At 35.5% G+C, this 18,949-nt stretch overlaps 1 protein-coding gene across 1 annotated transcript; it reads left to right on the top strand.

The window, feature by feature from the left end:
* Positions 1-552: 552 nt before the first annotated feature.
* Positions 553-17,955, top strand: LOC144442630 (uncharacterized). The gene is made up of 20 exons (XM_078132009.1): positions 553-579; positions 612-728; positions 2,083-2,199; positions 2,741-2,839; positions 3,289-3,444; positions 4,245-4,337; positions 4,834-4,947; positions 5,395-5,490; positions 6,972-7,168; positions 7,741-7,806; positions 8,411-8,513; positions 11,750-12,350; positions 12,772-13,146; positions 13,462-13,603; positions 14,006-14,084; positions 14,440-14,548; positions 15,074-15,379; positions 15,935-16,130; positions 16,584-16,713; positions 17,779-17,955. Exons 1-20 carry the CDS (start codon positions 553-555, stop codon positions 17,953-17,955), a joined length of 3,300 nt encoding a protein of 1,099 aa, XP_077988135.1.
* Positions 17,956-18,949: the final 994 nt, after the last annotated feature.

Raw genomic sequence — 18,949 nt, 5'->3', positions numbered from 1 at the left:
ACTGCTAATTTGGTAGTCTAGATACAATGTTTAGTAGTCCCTGTGCCATGGACAACTGCTAATTTTGAGTCCTGCTGAGCATGCCAAGAACTAACATCACTGATGGTGTATATGTATAATCTGTTTACAGTGCAAGAGCATTCAGTGATGTATCTCCTATGGCAACTATGGGCTACGACAGTGGACTGGGTCTGTCTTCTCAACTATGGAACCCTACTAGTACATCTGTAGCAGCCAGAGTCACTGACAGCACTCTCTTCACAGAAAACCAACTATTGAGGGAAAGTGTAGAAAGAGAAAAGTACAGAAGGAAGGTGAGAAGCATGACATTCTTTCAGATTATATAAACTGTATCATAGACTTGATATCATTGCATTGGGAAGTTACCTGTAGAGATATAAGTGACTGGTATTTAGTAGCAGTAAAAAAGGCAGCTGGCTATGGAATAGGGAATCAAGGGAATGATTTGTAAGAGTTATGGAGTCATTAGAAGCACTAACGATGTCATCATTGCTCCAACCATAGACTACATGAAATGGTCTATGCTCCAACATGTCAGTTATAACACTGTATTTGAATGTAAGTTTGTTTTTTCTGTTTATCTATGGCAGCACTGTGAAAAGCAGATTCAACAATTACAGAGTAAACTATTGGAAACACAACAACAATTGGCAGTGGCTGTGTCAACAGATAGAAAGAAAGATGTCATGATAGAACAACTAGATAAGGTATGTACAGGGTAAGAAACACAGGTAGATTTGACAAGGTATGTACAGGGTAAGAAACACAGGTAGATTTGACAAGGTATGTACAGGGCAAGAAACACAGGTTGACTTGACAAGGTATGTACAGGACAAGAAACACAGGTAGACTTGACAAGGTATGTACAGGGTAAGAAACACAGGTAGATTTGACAAGGTATGTACAGGGTAAGAAACACAGGTAGACTTGACAAGGTATGTACAGGACAAGAAACACAGGTAGACTTGACAAGGTATGTACAGGGTAAGAAACACAGGTAGATTTGACAAGGTATGTACAGGGTAAGAAACACAGGTAGATTTGTCAAGGTATGTACAGGGTAAGAAACACAGGTAGACTTGTCAAGGTATGTACAGGACAAGAAACACAGGTAGACTTGACAAGGTATGTACAGGGTAAGAAACACAGGTAGATTTGTCAAGGTATGTACAGGGTAAGAAACACAGGTAGACTTGACAAGGTATGTACAGGGTAAGAAACACAGGTAGACTTGACAAGGTATGTACAGGGTAAGAAACACAGGTAGACTTGACAAGGTATGTACAGGGTAAGAAACACATTCTACAATGTAGACTTGATTTCAGTGACTCGGGTTTAACATATCTCAACAATTTATAACATTTTGTATATATATACAACTTACTAAGGACTTTGGAAGGATTATATAACAAACTATAAAGACTGGTTACATCCAGTGATTTTCTAGACTTAGAAGACACACAACTAACAACCCAACACCAAATGTTGTTCATCTTCCATTTTTGTTGACTTGACTTTGCATTGTATATGCTGCCCTCATTGGTCAGGAAAGTCTAAGGCTAAATTTACTTGATGACATTTCAGTTGAAATGTTTTAATGCTGTTTACCTGTTAGTGCATTTTCATGTGTTTGCACAATAGGCCGATAGACAATTTTGACTGTTTACACGATAGACGATTTAGACTGTTTACATGATAGACCGATAGACAATTTTGACTGTTTACACAATAGACCGATAGACGATTTTGACTGTTGACATGATAGACCGATAGACGATTTTGACTGTTTACATGATAGACCGATAGACGATTTAGACTGTTTACACTGAAACACAAAAGATGGAATAAATCAACGTTGTTGCACATGTGCAAAGAGAACAAATTAGGTTAGTGAGTCCATTGAACTGAGTCTAGTTAGACTCTATCCTTAATTCTTTTGAATTCTAGCAAACTGATGTTTTATTGACATGCTGACAAAAATTTATGTATGGTAGTAAAATGATAATGAGAAAAACATAGAATGATTGAATGAAATGAAGTAATGTGACTGTTCTTTTACAGACACTTGCCAAGGTTGTGGAAGGATGGAAGAAACATGAATCTGAGAAAAACACTTTTATGGAAAGGTTAAAAGAAGAGAAGGAAAAGGCTGAAAGATCCAGTGAGAAACAACGAGAGGTAGGTGTCAAATTTTACAGCACCAACAATAACAATACTTGAACTTCTGGGATATTTCTCATTGTCTGTCATTTATTTGTGAGGAGAATTCCGAATACATGTATATCCAGATTTGCATCACTCATAATTATTGACAAATACACTGAAAGTGTATTTATTTGTACGCTGAGTTGATACATTTAGCGGCATATTTTTGTTGTGTATTGTGCTGTTGTAGCACTGCACTGCATCAGTACTGCACAAAGTTGTCTGTGTAGTTGACTGAACACAAACCTGGTATGAAGATATAACTTATTAACAATCCAGTGATGTAATATGTTATACAGTCATATAAAAATGGTGTCAAAATAACAGTTCTAAGAAAGCCAGAGGACAATTATAACGTCATAGAAGGCATATATCATCATTACCATGATACTAACAGTTTAATTAAAGTTTTATTTTCAAATATTTTATGTTGAGTTAAAAGTTTACAAGTTCAGTTTGTACCACTTGACTAGATTAACTACATGTCTATGTTTGTTTGTTTGTTTGTTTACAGATACTTGGCAAATTTGAGACAGAACTAGCTGAAGCAGTAGAGAGGCTTAGTAAGGAACAACTAAGAGCATCAAAGGCAGAATCTGACAGAAAGAGCCAGGTACTTAGTATTATGAACTTCTACACTCTATATCATACAGTTTGTGTTGAGGGTTTAGTACCAGATAACAGAGAAAATGAAATCTAATATTGAAATTAGATTCAAAACTTGTCTGAAATTTCTGCTGCTTTTTCGTACTTAATTATGACATGAACTTGGTACAATCTATACCGTTCCTAGCCTCCACTCTGGAACCATTAGTTTTCATTTTAAAACATGTTATGTCTTTCCAGAAGGGTGTACACACCTAGTCACATACCAGTCCCTGTACATTCAACATAGTAACGATTTACAACTATTACCCCTGACACAGATCTAACGTTCTGGCCCCCACCGACGAGTACATTGTGTAGTAATAGACTACCACCGGTAGTAGACGTTATTGACTTTATAGACCATTATAGACCACCTAGACATAAAACTGACTAATTAATTGTTCATACTTGTAGATGGAAATGCAAAGTAAGGAAAGAAATGAAACTTTGAAGATTTTGGAAAATGAAAGAATAAGAGTAGAAAAGTTAGAAAGTGAACGTAATGATGCAGTGAAGAAAAATGAAAAGTTGGAAAAAGAAGTGGACAAACTAGAGAAGACATTAGATGAGGTAAGTTTTATGTTATTAATTGTTCTACAGATAATTTAAAGGGTGATGCCACGCCAAGAAATATTAAAGTATTTTCATAAACTTTGGAGTCATTTGATGATTTCACATCACATATTTGCTGCCCAGTTGCCACAGAACACTGAATTGTGGTATGAAATCATGAAATGACTCTCCAGAACCCAAAGTTTATGAAAATACTTTCATCTCCTGGAGTGGCATTCTCCTTTAAGGTAGAAATACACCTGAGGACCAATGACCCTGAAAATCTAATTTATTGAAATTTTAAAACTTTGCCATATGAAAGCTTGTGCCTGGTGTTTTTGAAGTAGAAAAAATTGGAGGGTTCATTGTTTTATTTTCAAGGAAGTCAACAATCTTTTATTTCTCCACAAAGTTAACGCAGTATTTTTGGCAGTTATTTTGATTCTAAATTGGGTGATTTTGATATCATTGTGATCTCATATTTTAATAACTTGTATGTTGACCTCTGACCTTTCTGCTGAATTTTAGTCGAAAGTGGGTTAGACCATAGTCCCCTACACACATAGGGTCTATGGTTAGAGTTTACTTGAACAAAGTAAAAGCAAAAGTGTAAGATTTTTGTATTCTCATCACATGCTACTTTAAATGAAGTATGAGTTTTTAAAGATTGTCAGTTTGGCAACTGTGTTGTATAAACAATGAGACTTATCTTTCAAAATATCTATACTATTTTATTTATTATAATTGTGAAATGATTACATTTTTGAATATTTTGAATTAATATAACTATATTTTGAATACTTTTCTATTTGTATTAGGAACGGGACCACTGGCATAAAGTAGAATGTGAATTACAAGAAAAGTTAGAAAGAGTTGCAGAGGAACACTTCAGTGCCATGGAACAACAAAAGGTAAGTCAAAATATCACATAATGGTATTATCCTGGTAGTTGAGCCTTCGGTTTCCTAAGATAGACACAAACTAAAACTAGTGTCGCAACATGTTGAATCGACAATGATAAGCTATTGAATTGACATTGTTTAGTCTCAGTAGAGAGTTGTCAGCTGAAAACTAGTTTATTTAGAGTTACATGAACTTGCAGTGCTGTTTTGGGACATTGAATGTTTATGCTATGTTGATCACAGGATGATTAGAATCGCACAACAGAGGAACTGCTATCACCCACTTGTGTAATCTACCACATTGAAGAACAATAGATTTAGTTTATATCTATCATAGTAAACCGAAGGCTGGACTACCAGAGTCATAACATTTTCTTTTAAATCTGTACTAGCTGACACAGATTTTTTTTTTTAATCAGACAGCCATTGCTGTATCAGTTAATCACCAATTAATATTTCAATTCAAATGAACATGTCATAGAAGAATCATTTTGTTTTCTTTTAGAAAAATGTAGAAAGGGAAAGCAGAGCTGCAGAAGACTCCCAGAAAGTCCTTGCATCTGTACAAACAGAGCTAGAGAAAGTGAGAATGGAATTTGATACTGTGAAACGTGATAAGGTTAGTCATGTCTTAGAATTGATAAAAACACTTTACAGAGTTTTCAAAGTATGTAAGTTAATCCATAGACCCACAAGGGTTTTGTGTAGGGTTTCGTTTAGGGTTTTGTGTAGGGTTTCGTGTAGGGTCTGTGGTCAATCATGTGGTATAGGTTGCTAAGTCAGCTTGGCAAGGTTATTAATAGACATGATCAAAACCTGCTTATGAAGTGACATTCAATTGTATTGGTGTACTCAGTTCAGAGAGAATCTATCAACTAATTTAATTCGGTTCTCAGGAACAGAGGACATGTTATACATATGTGTGTATACAATCTGTGTATTTAAATTTCTGAATGGCATGTTCTCAATGACTCTGAATAATTCTGTTCAGTATTGGTGTGATCAACACTGATAGAGGGCGGCATTTAGTTAATATGTTTCTGTTCTGTATTGATGTGATCTACAGGAGAATCTCAAAATGGAGATTAGTTTGCTAGAAGCTAGACATGAAGCTACTAAGGCAAAGATGGAATCAGAACACCAATCTGAAATGGAGAGACAGGTGAGAAGTCGAAATGTTTACTTCAGTTGTATCATACATGTTAGATTCTTATTCACATATGTACATACGTACTACATAGATACATACATACCGAACAAGTACATGCATACATACATACATACATACATGCATGCATGCATGCATGCATGCATGCATACATACATACATACATACATACATACATACATACATACATACATACATACATACATACATACATACATACATACATACATACATACATACATACATACATACATACATACATACATACATACATACATACATACATACATACATACATACTGACCAACAGACAGACAGACATACATACAGACAGACAGACACATACACATACACATACACATAAACATATACATATTACAAATTGCATGAACACAGCCCATACTAATTAATGTCATTATCATTTCTATTCTCTACCTGCCTTCTAAGTTGGATCTCTTTGCCAATAACTTACCCATGTACTACACAAACCACTTAAAATACATACTACATGTACACACTTCTATAAACACATCTACCTGTACTAATTATTTATATCATCATCATTATCTGTCTTTTCTTTTGCTGCCTTCTAAGTTGGATCTCTTTGCCAATGCACTTGTATTATCCACTGAGTATGACAGTATGACAGATTGCTTCAAATCCACTGATAATATCAATAAGGTATTATTACATTGTCATATGTCTAACGTCAGGAGTAAATGGGTACAAAGATATCATGAATCATTGACTAGATTCACACCACATCAGGCTTTTCCAACAAGCTGTATGTCTAACTTGTACATTTCTGTGAGTGCTTGCCATTAACTAACATAGCAAGTCATTGCATTAGCTTCATTTTCATACTATATACTTCACTGTAACAATACCCGGGTAGATAACACAGAAATGCATACATATGTCATGTAAATGTAGAGATTTGTCCAACTATGGAGAATGCACGCTAATACCTTTAAAATGTATCCCATAATAATCCCATCCTATCAGGTACCCATTTCTACAACTGGGTGATCCAAGGCATAAGTGGGATTCAAATCTTAGCCAAGGATCTTTAACTCAGATATGGCTGTATTTGAGATCAATCCAGCATGTATTCTGACAAACCAGTCATGTCAATCATTCAATAATTCTAATTCAATTACAATATATAAGATTCTTAGTACTTCCTATGCCCACCGATGTATAAATTATAGTGTATGTCATTATGTAAATGCATGCCACGTATGTAGTGGTACAGTGGAAAGTTAGATAAATAAACCTTTACAATAAACACTGCCCTCTAGAGGTGTATCCTGATGGTAATGTAAATTAATTTAGATTGGATGTAAACTATAGACAGTTCTTGAATTGCCAGTCAGTGACGTAGTACACAAAACAAAAATGATGTTGTCATGCAATGTGTCTTGGAACCAGAAATTGACAAACCTCTGAAAACATTTCTTTTCTGGTCTACTTAGATTGCTGACAAGCTGGCTGATGTCCATGAGAAAATGGCTGCCTCAGAAAGTGAGATCAGAGAATCACATCGGAAACAAATTCATGAAATCAATGAAAGACACCAAGAAGAATTAGAACAACAAAGAATAGATACTCAGTTGGAATTAGCTAAGAAAGATACTAAACTAAAAGTAACTACACAGGAGTATGAGGAAAGGTAAGAACCAAGAAGTAGTTGGTTTTAGTGTTAAAGATGTAATGAATGATAGTAATGTTGTGTCGTTGGAAGTTGCTTTCCACAAGTGAGTTGTACCTCCACCTTAGTATAGTCAAAGAATTTCAAAGGTCATCGGTGAATTTTACTACATCTACATCTAAGAGGGATTTTATTTTCTACAATGTTTGCACCAATGTATACAGAAGCTGTGTTGAGTTTGGTGTATACTACTACTAGCACCCCCAGTAGTAGTACATGTCATCAAATCATGTGTTCTTACTTTGATGTCATTTATTGTGTAGGTTGGATGATGTCATCAAATCATGTGTTCTTGCTTTGATGTCTTTTATTGTGTAGGAGAGATGATGTCATCAAATCATGTGTTCTTGCTTTGATGTCTTTTATTGTGTAGGATGGATGATGTCATCAAATCATGTGTTCTTGCTTTGATGTCTTTTATTGTGTAGGATGGGTGATGTCATCATATCATGTGTTCTTGCTTTGATGTCTTTTATTGTGTAGGATGGGTGATGTCATCAAATCATGTGTTCTTGATGTGTTTTATTGTGTAGGTTGGATGATGCTAGGAGAGAAATAGCTGAATTTCAAAGATTAAAGCAGAAGATGGAGGCTCATAGGTATGTATAGTATATGAAATTCATTAAAGTTTACTGCAAAGAGAAACTATACAGCATTATACAAAATTCAGGGAAACAGTTGTGATAGATTACATTTGTGGAGTCATGATGGTCAAATGGTTAGAGTGGCTGGCATTGCTGCTGCTTGTTTCTGTATGGTGAAAGTCCTTGGACAAGATTTGAACCACAATTGTGCCTCAGTCAACCTGGCTGTATAATTGGGACCTGTTAGGATAGAGGTTGCTATGTGAATGCTTTAATTCACTGGAGGCTGCAAGGGATTGTATACACATGTACTCTCGGAGGAGAGGGGGGGGGGGTGTTGTATAAAGGGCTATGATGCCATTATAGGTCCATGCCATGGGTACTAATTGTAAAGCACTTTGAGCACAGTGTAGGAAAGTGCTGTATAGAACCAACATTATACTAGTATATCATTATTTTACAAACTCTTACTAAACTTGTTAGATCTGAAAGTAAGATTTATACCACAAGACCATGACAAATATACTCTATTAAAGCTTGCTGTTAGGCTGTGAAATAAAATAACATGTATCAGTAGCCAGTGCTTTAATATTTTCACGGTCATTATAATTTATTCTAGGTCTGAATTGGTTTCCAAGTTACAAACTCTGATGCAGTCTCACTGTAATGAAGCCTTGAAAATACTTTGTACAACTAATTCATCACCCGCACCTTCCAGAAAGGTAAGCAATATGGAACTTCTCAGTAAACATATTCATAAGGTTGGAACTTCAAATACTTATATTAGAATAAAGTTTGTTGACACACAATCAAGTTATTTATTAGCTCCGCTGTCAGCGAAAGCTGAAAGCGTAGCTTTAGGTATAGGTGGGTATTGAGGTATAGAGAGTAGAGTGAATCATAGGTGTCCGTCAAACTTTTATATTTTTACTATCTACTCCGGAAGTGACAGTCGGAATTCTTCGATATTTGGTGTGCATGTTCCCTGGGGGGAGGCTATTCAGATTTGTTCATGCCAAGTTGATCTGTGCCATTTTCAATTTTTTATGATTTTTTTTCATAAAATGTCATTTTCATCAACTCCTTGAAAACCTCTTATTAGATTGCTTTGATATCTGGCGTGTTGATGCGCAGGGGGTAGCTTACTCAGATTTGTTAATTTCAAGTCAGCACATCCTCATTTTTATTTTTTATGATTTTTTTTTTGTAATTTGAAAAAAAAATGAATATGTTAATGAGCATAATGACCGACGCCATATTGGAAATCAGTCGACGAGACTTTAAGTAAACTGCCACTTTTCAAAAGACACTATTGACGTCAAACAAACGATGTAATATGTGCTATAGTCATAATTCTACGCATTGGGCGCCCAAATGACAAGCGTTTGTTCGAAACAGGGTTGTAAACTTCAAATCAGTCCGCAACATCCTCATTTGCATACTCTATCCTGATTCGACCAGAAGCTGAAGGTGACCTCATTTGACCGAGCGATTTTCCACAGCAAGCATCTTGAGTATCAACACAGGACGTTCTTGGTACTCACTAAAATCACACTTCAGACCCACTATAAAAGTGTGATGTTTTCAGATAACATGTAACTTGTGGTTAATTCTATATTGTCGTGCAATTTGGAATGACAGTGAACCAGAATTCAGACAACTTGCGTAAGGAAGGGCATGCCAGACATGCGGTTGAAGTTATGGCCGACAGTTCACATGTAAAGTTAAACGACATGAACGTGTCTTGCCTTTCCAAAATGCAAATATTTGGCAAGTAAAAATAATTAAAATAATTACAACTTTAATTTGGCTTTAGACTTTGCATTATGTTTTGCGTATCTTTCCCCGTTTTACATGTAAATCCGAAAAGGTTCTCTCTCATCATGTCATCAGTGTCAGTGATCATACCGCGCGGGGCTGCTTTGAGTACGAGCGAAGTGAGGCATGTTGAGGTATTTTGTTGAGAATTATAAATATTGCGAAATGTCAAGTACAAGGTTTAAATACAATGGAATGATGAAAAAAATGGCAGAGTCTGCTGACAGGCGCCGGTCACAAGAAACACTGTGAATTAAAATATCAGACGATGTATGTGTTAATCGCCGACAATCCACCCGTATGCACGAGGGACTAACCCGGAAGCAAGTCGTTGTCAGCCATACGTTACAGTGGTAACATCGTCCGAGAAATCGCTGCGTTCAGAGTGTCATTATTCACAGAATTGTTGTTTTCGAGTGAAAACCCGTCTTGAATTGTATAACTCTAACAAATGAAGACATGTCAAGTTATATTTTGAAAGTTGTATCGCTAGTTTGAGACGATTTTCTCACGTACTATAGTACTATCGAGGCTTACTTGGAAGTAGTAGGACCTTACTCCAGTTCATCGGGAAGTTTAGCCAGTCCGATAATTCTTTCTGGTTTAGTTTACAACACTTTTGATCAATCACGCAGATTTTGTTGTTGTGATGAAAAGAAATAAAAAAAAAGATCATTTCAAGCATTTCGTTGTGTTTTCTTTGTGAAAGGTAACCGAACATGAACGAGTGTTACCACTGTAACGTATGGCTGAGAATGACTCTCTTCCGGGTACTTAACTTGAGATTGTCGCCGTACGGAAACTAAGATGGCGATTAATACATTTCTTCCCTATATATATCTACCACAACTAGTACAAGTTGAATGTTGTTGACTTTGTAAATTTGTTAGAAAATTGAAATTCAAATTGCCTCAAAATTATTTTAGATCCCTAGTTTATTTCATTCATCATTAAAATTTTCCAGGGTTACAGCTGTAAGACACTGGAATTATTTATAGCCAACCTCAAAATCCTCTTTTTTTCTTTTTCTTGTGTGCATTTCCCAGTCATTTTTTTCTGAGATTTTGTGCAATTTTTCATAACAGTAGATTTTTGTTATAAAATGGTGACTATGGTATAAAAGTACAATACATTACCAACTTCTGTGTAAAATGTGTTTTATAGTGAGACATCATATGAAACCACTAACCACTTTATTGCATCACTAAAGCAAAACTGCATAGTGAAGACCTGAACCACTTCTACATGTCATCAAAATAAAAAATTAAATTAAAAAAAAAAACAGCGGAGCTATTCTGACCGATAGGTCGCTTGTTTTCAATAGACTTGTATTTGATTGTTTTACATCTCATATGGAACTTGTATGTCCACCATCTTGAATGGTGTATTATGGGAAATGTGATGCCATTCAGTTGATATACTGAAATTGTTGACTGTTGTCATTTCATATAATTTAATACATGATCAGAACAAAGTTACTGACAGAGTGCTTTGACTGATGGAGAGTGCAACCAACTTTTGTAAGTGCACACTGAGAAATGATTACTTTTCAAAGGGGGCTATAGTATTGCTTTTTAACAGCACTCCTAGTGACCAAACTATGCAATCTTTTGTCTTTCTTGTAACTGCCACCTAACATCCATAGAACTCGTACACTGGATTACTGATGATTTGATTTTGAACAGCACCCCTAGTGGCCAAACTATGCAATCTTTTGTTTTTCTGATAACTTGAATTATGAATATGACATATTGTGAATTGGTTACCTTCTAAATTGGATTGAAATATTGGTTATTTCCATTTATACCACAAGATCCACATGTGAAGCAATTAGATAATATTCCCGAATGTTTTTCTGTGTTCAGCCAAGGAAAATATGAGTGACCTAAGGGCCCTTGTCACTACGAATCACTAAAAAAAACCTGGGGAAAGGAATGGCAATTTTGAGAGTTTTGACTCATATTTTGAACACAGCAGAATCAATGACGTAGACACACATTGACATGACATAGAACGGCCAGAGTATATATTCCATATTTTTTTTTAAACCTGACTCATTTATGGTATAATATTACAGATATTTCAGTCTACTTATAAATCTACAAAAAATAAATAATTTTCTCATTTATTACTTTTACAGTCAACATTTGGAGGATTAAATGCTAGTATGCTAAGTAGTGGTCTATTGAGTGATATGAGTAGGTTTACAGATATCAGTATGTTTGAACAAACTGACCACTATCAGACAAATGAACATAAACTGAAAGACCAATACCAATACCAGACCAATGGCCAAAGGCACGCAGACCAATACCAGACCAGTGGACAAGGGCAAACTGGCCAATACCAGACCAGTGGACAAAGGCATGCAGACCAATACCAGAGTAATGGACAAGGGCAAACTGGCCAATACCAGACCAGTGGACAAAGGCAAGGTGACCAATACCAGAGTAATGGACAAGGGCAAACTGACCAATATCAGACCAGTGGACAAAGGCACGCAGACCAATACCAAAGTAATGGACAAGGGCAAACTGACCAATATCAGACCAATGGACATAGTGAATACCATGATGTTCACCATTATCAAAGAGATATGTCATCTATAGGAAGTGAAAATGACCATAACTATTATCAGAAAGATTTAGACAGTGGACCAAATTATGATTCAATCAAAGGAAATCAGCAACAACACACAGCTGGCTTAACAACAATACCTGAGGAACACACAGCAAATAAAGGTAAAATGCACTTTTACAACTTGTTTACTCTCGTCAGATTCTTTCATATAATATTATTATACATGCAAGCCTTGTTGAATGTCTTCATCTTCAGACAAATATTGGGAATATTTTTATTTGTGTATTAATGAGGTCTGACTTAAGATGAAATTAGATGGTATAGCTATTCTATGAACGGCTCTTATTCTCAAATATTTAGATTTGAACAAATATCAAGATATTGTAATGCAGTGTTTTAGATGTGTTTTACCATGTTCTGCCATTATGGGATATATAAATGCATATTACAAAATAATGTATCATTGATATGTGTATCCACTTACAATGCATGTTATCCACTTACATATTACAGTGATAAGTTTTGAGGTATGTGTTATTTCCAAAGCAAATCACAAATAATATTTTGATTTTCTTACATTAGATTTAATGCATATAACTTCCCAAAGACCAGTTTACACACATACATACCAAGAACCAGTACTCAGCCATCCACCCCAGACCAGCTACCAACCAGACATCAGCCAACCATCCAATACAAGTTTTCAGCCGTCCTACCAATCTTCCAACCCACCACAATATCAGGATAGATTCCATGTTGGTAGATCTGTGGATGGAAGTGAGTCCAGGGATGTGTCACACCAACAGAGATACTTAGTACCACAAGATAACATTACTGAAAAGGAACATATCAACAAACATGAACATACTCAGATTGAGTTACATGGACCACAACTTAGCCAAGATGTAGATAACAGCTTCTATCCATTGGAAAGACAAGATGAAACTTTACAAACAGGTAGGATAGTCATTGTATCCACCACCCCCACCCCCAGTTATCTTTTACCCATTGCCCAGGTAAGAGACAGTTACCATTTACCCCCTTCCCCAGATAAAACCATTGTCTAAGGCCCTCTTGCCAGTAAGACAGTTACCATTTACCCACTGCCCAGGTAAGACAGTTACCATTTAACCCCTCCCCAGGTAAAAACCATTATTTAAGGCCCTCTTGTCAGGTATGTTAGGTAACATAAAAGAGGTGTTGCATACTTACTACTTTCACTACACTTCTGTGAAGACTTGTAATAGTTATGTGATGTTTTATTTTGTGTAGAGGATGGTTGGATGATGAGAGAAAATGGTAATCTACACTTACAAAGTTTTGAACACCAGACAGTGAGAACTGGTGATCGTAATGAACAAGATGCCAAGGCAAATTACAGTATTATATCTACTGGACCACTTGATAACACACAGTAAGTAATTATTATCAAGATTTTGAATTTATTCTTCTCTGAGATACATGTTTATCGTCTTTGCCAACTTGATGATGCCCTGACAAAAGTTGCTCAAGTACTTTGTGAACTGGTGTTCTGTAAAATTTGTAATACAATATGATTGTTAGATGTTTGTATATCACATCAGAGTAATTTGCTTATGTTTTTGTGATAACAACCTTGATTCGTGCTTTATGGTGAATGGTGGATGTAGTCTGCCTATTTGCATATTTTCAAATTTACATGCAGAGACACATGACATGATATGTGATTGGTTGCTATACACGTATCTGCATATCAATGTAGTTATTTGCATATTTTTTAAACATGCAATGACTTTATGATATGAAATCAAAATTTGACTGTTTTTTTCCCTTACAGTGATCAGTATGATACAATGTCTGATAAGTTTCTAAAACATGAAGACAAACAAAACGAATTGCAGTATTATATTAAAATGGTAAGTAAAGCTTGAATCAGTGTTCATTAGTGTGCCCTCTAAGCCAATTTGACGCACCACCGATGCACATAATTTCTAGTGACACACCAAAATTTGATGTTCCCCAATCTCTTACTGTGTGGTGACTCTCAAGAAAGGCCAGTTTTTATCTTTTTGAAAATTTGGCTATCGGTAGTAAAGGTTCAGTAGCTATAGGCATGGCAGTGTGTGTGTGTGTGTGTGTGTGTGTGTGTGTGTGTGTGTAAAATAATAGCAGATATGCTTGTTTATCCAAAATATAGAAGATTGTATTGTGCATCAAAATAAAAACAAGAATGTCTTGAAAACTGATCATGTTGTTGTTATCATTCACTAGTTACTTGACAGATCACCAGGTTCACCATTACTGTCCATTGATCAACAAAGTGATGGAGCTTTATCAGAGGAACCAGAGTTGTTGATGTCAGCACGGTCAGCTGTATCAGGTAATAAGATAGTCTTTGATTGTTATCGTGATCAATAAGTAAAGTTACAAATGTTACATATAAATCATGACTGTACCGAAAACTTGTAGGTGTTTTCCTAAGTTCCTAACTTTGTTTATTTCCCAGAATGCCTTTCCCAGAATACAAGAGTCCTTTTCTTAGCCTGAGTTGATATTTTTTACAACTCTAATCTTAGAGAGGTTGTGCAATACAGGCTTGATGTAAATGACTTGTCTGTGGGTCCCCAAAACATTACTCAAATACAACTGAGATCAAATCAGCCTTGCCTTTGTAATATTTTCTGTATAATTCAAATATGACAATGACTATGAGAAAGAAAGGAAAATTTTGTATTTGCTTCCTCCAAGAAAGTTTTTGACTCTGTGAGTAGAAATTTTTATTAGCAAAAGATCATATGTTTGTTAACACTTTTTTCCACGCCTTCCAAGTATCTATATCTGCAGATAATGTTTATTATGTGTGTCCTTTTTTAGCTCATCATATATTCATATTTTCATATAACAGAGACTTCAACTGGTAGTTGTCCAATCAAGAGAGCTGTACGTGAAAATGTTACCCTAGGAGGGGGTTCACATTACCCCATGTCAAGTGAACCTCCCTCAAAACTGACATCTGAGTTTCCTGGTCAGCCTCCATCAGAGAGAGCTACACAGCAGGGTAGAGTTGATGTGTTACCAACCAGAGATACAACATATCAACCAACTGTAGCTGCTACACTGCAACGAGGTAGAGTTGAAACTACTGACAAACCCAAATATGAACCAAGTCAAAGTCAAGTACTATTCCAGTCACCAACTAAAGATGTCAGAAGTAAGTTTATATATCCTACAGTTCTCAAATAGTATGATATCCTTTGATTAATTAACCATTTGAGTTTTGCCAAATAATTATGTATTGTAAAAATCAACAAACCTTTTCTTATATCACTATTTTTGCCTGTGATGCTCCACAAATAGTGTACATTCAAACATTACCTATTTTGCTTTCATTTTATGGACGAATTCAATTTGTAACAAAAGTAGCAATTTTTACCTTTACTCTGTCAGCAGCTTATTTCACATTGTTAGTGCCTACTTGTGGTGAATAGTAATTTTTTGGCAACAGTTTGACAAGATATTGAATTGAGTGGTTCTGATTGTAATCTGTATAACCAAGCTATTTTGTAAGCCAAGGTTGTACATGTATGATGGTTAATGCACCTGCTGTGAGAGTGTTATAAGCCACCCAGCTACCCATTTGTTTTCCCATCTGTCCATCTATCCACCTCTTCATTTGTCACTCTATGCACAAAAAGTGTTTCTCCATCACATATTGTCGGTTCTGTTAAAATCTGATGTGTACAATGCTTCTTTTCCTTGGTATTAGACACTGCAGACAATGAAGTCCAAGCACAGGGTGTACTGACACCGATGCAAGTTGCAGAAATCTCCAGACTTTTAGAAGTGTACAAACGACAAGAAAATACAGCACCTACATCAAGTCATCCATCCACCAATCAAAATAATGATCTTCCAAAAGCTTCTGAATTCCTCCATTACCTCAGAGAAGTGCCTCAGTTGAAGTAAGTAGTTGGTATCTGTGACTGCGATAGATATCAGTACTTTGCATGTCTGTATACATGTATATTATCTGTTTAAGAGACATAGAGAAAACAGCAACAACATCAGTTTATTCAAACACTTGGACCTTTTGCCCCAACCAATGCTTGATAAGTGTCTTGATGAGTAACAAGCAATGGTTCAAGCTCAGACATAAGTATTGCTTGGCCTAAAGTTACAAGTTTGTAAATGATTCAGACTCAGACGAAAGTATTACTGGGCCTAAAGTTACAAGTTTGTACATGATTCAAGCTCAGACGAGAGTATTACTTGGCATAAATTTACATGTTTGTACATGATTCAGCGTGTAATAGTATTTAAGAGAAATCTTCCTGAATACTCTAAGTTGCTCCACCAATAAAGATAGAGATAATTATATTTAATTTACTAATTGCATTCACTTCTGATTTTTTTAGGAACCAACAACAGCAGAAAGCCGAGTTAAAACAGCAACCAGGAGTACCTAAAGCTAGACGTAATATTAGTAATCAAATGGGACAGAAAGGGAAACCACAACAACAACAACAACAACAACAACAACAACAGGTTTGTAATATTCAACATGTAGATAAAATTATGGTTCCAGACAAGATGTGTTTCTAACTTTCATTCGTAGCTGGATAGTCAGAATTGTTCATCTCGTTATGACCCCATTGGTAAATGATATGTAGGTATGTAGTACGACACAAACATAATGTGGTACAGTCAGTTTCATTAGACATCACTAAAACTGTGTTTCACATACAATGTTTATCTTTGATACTACAATATCACTAGACAAGGACAACGTTTCAGAGATGTTGTATGTAATAACACCCTTTGTCGTGGTACAAGAACTTATTACAAGATCGTAATGTTACAAAATTAAAATATACTAACAACTTGCTTTGATTCTTACATCTCACAACATTATGGTGGATATATTTTTTCTCTCATTAACAGCTTTATATGTGAGTTAATTGTCCTTTCTATACATTGTATCTCTTGTGGTGGCTGTCATCTCTATGTAATTCACCATCTCACATTCCAGCATGATATGCATGCAACCTGATTGGTCAGAAGTGTAGAATGTTTTTCTGTCTGATGTGAAATATGATATCCAAATTATAGCTGTATCAGTTTAAAGAAATGTTACAGTATTATTGGTAAATACAGTCCATGCATTTAGTATATCTATAGCATTTCATATAATTAATGCTTCTTGAAATGTCTGTTGTTTGTTTGTTTGTTTGTTTGTTTGTTTGTTTGTTTGTACTATAGCTATAAGGTGCAAATTATGTAAGATTATTGCATGGGTTCTTCTGTGATTATTTGAATATTAATTTTCATCAGGAAACATGGTGTGTGTGTGTGTGTGTGTGTGTGTGTGTGTGTGTGTGTGTATTTTCTTCTGCATATGTCTGTGATTGATTCTGTGTGTGTGTGTGTATGTGTTTGATGTTGTGTGTGTGTGTGTGTGTGTGTGTGTGTGTGTGTGTGTGTGTGTGTGTGTGTGTGTACATACATGTATGTCAGCCTTTACATTTTCAGTTAGCCAATTAGATAATTTACTAGGCACACACCTATGAAGTGCTATCAGATAATGAGTATTTGTCTCTTTACCTCTATTAGGTCAATAAACAGTCCCAAGCAATCAGACAACAAACACTAAGACCACAACAACCTAGTGTACAACCATGTCCACATGGTAGAGGACCTGTTATTAAAAACAACCAATCACAGAAAGACAAGAAAATGATAGGCCATGGTGTTCGGAAAGTGTCCAGACCAGTTAGTGCATGGAAATAAAGACAGGGAAAAGGGAAAACAGAATGTGACAAACACACACTCTATGCAAATGAGGTCACTATTGGTCACCAGTCCATACCATGTGACACGATATAAGCCAATCACTGTACGAAAACAATGTTTATTATAATTAGACTGATTGTTTTTGTGTGAATGAAGATTATTTTAATTTTCAAATGAATTGTGTACATATTGTAGAATAATCAATGGACTTTATAATAATTTAATTATTAGTGAATTTGGAATAAATTATTTATTAAAATAATGATAACAATATAGTAATCTGTAAAATATGTCGTGTTGGGACACCGTTAAGGATCGGCTTAATACTCTCATGAAAGAAGAGAAGATGAGGACAGAACAACATGACATACCCTAGAGTCTAAAGAATATAGTATTTTCAAATATTGTTATCCAATGTACTAGTGTAGCAAAACTTAGAAAGTGATCTTGTTGACTGTTATTACTTAATAATGGTGTTCTGATGATGTGATATATAGACACTGGGTGACAGGTGTGTGTTTATCGGTTTCCTTCATTGATCTGTTTTCTTTATTCATTTCAGATTGGTAATTTTTCAAAATATGTTGTAGCCAAAACACATGATAATATAAGTTGAGAGATGTTTGAATTGTGACAAATTTTACCCACATTACACTATACTGATACAATGCACTACCATTGCACTCCACACTTATGCAGTGTATTAGCCCAGAGACTAGTCTGTAAGGTACACCGTGATGGGACACCCTCACACATCAGTCATTCCCTATAGATACTGCAGGCCGGGGTGGAACAACATGATGTATCTTACAGTCTACCCAAAGACTTGTTATGTGGCTCAATATGTTGTTCACCAAAAGTCACATCAATATATCAAATAGGCAAGTCTGTGGACTATCATTGCATTACCACACCAATACAAGTATAGAATTCACCAATGTAGAAGTTTAACAATTATATTTTTATACTTTGTGTTGTGGTTTTTCAATTT

The sequence above is a fragment of the Glandiceps talaboti genome, chromosome 11, assembly GCF_964340395.1.
Source record: "Glandiceps talaboti chromosome 11, keGlaTala1.1, whole genome shotgun sequence".
Classification (NCBI taxonomy): domain Eukaryota; kingdom Metazoa; phylum Hemichordata; class Enteropneusta; family Spengelidae; genus Glandiceps; species Glandiceps talaboti.
Note: the sequence above shows the minus strand (reverse complement) of the source record. Positions and strands in the feature narration are given on the sequence as shown.

Bases quoted from the DNA above. Each gene is read 5' to 3' on its own strand.
- LOC144442630 (XM_078132009.1), top strand. From the start codon at position 553: ATGTCAGTTATAACACTGTATTTGAAT. The intron at 580-611 runs GTAAGTTTGTTT...TATCTATGGCAG, and splicing joins TTATAACACTGTATTTGAAT to CACTGTGAAAAGCAGATTCA. The intron at 2,200-2,740 runs GTAGGTGTCAAA...GTTTGTTTACAG, and splicing joins CCAGTGAGAAACAACGAGAG to ATACTTGGCAAATTTGAGAC.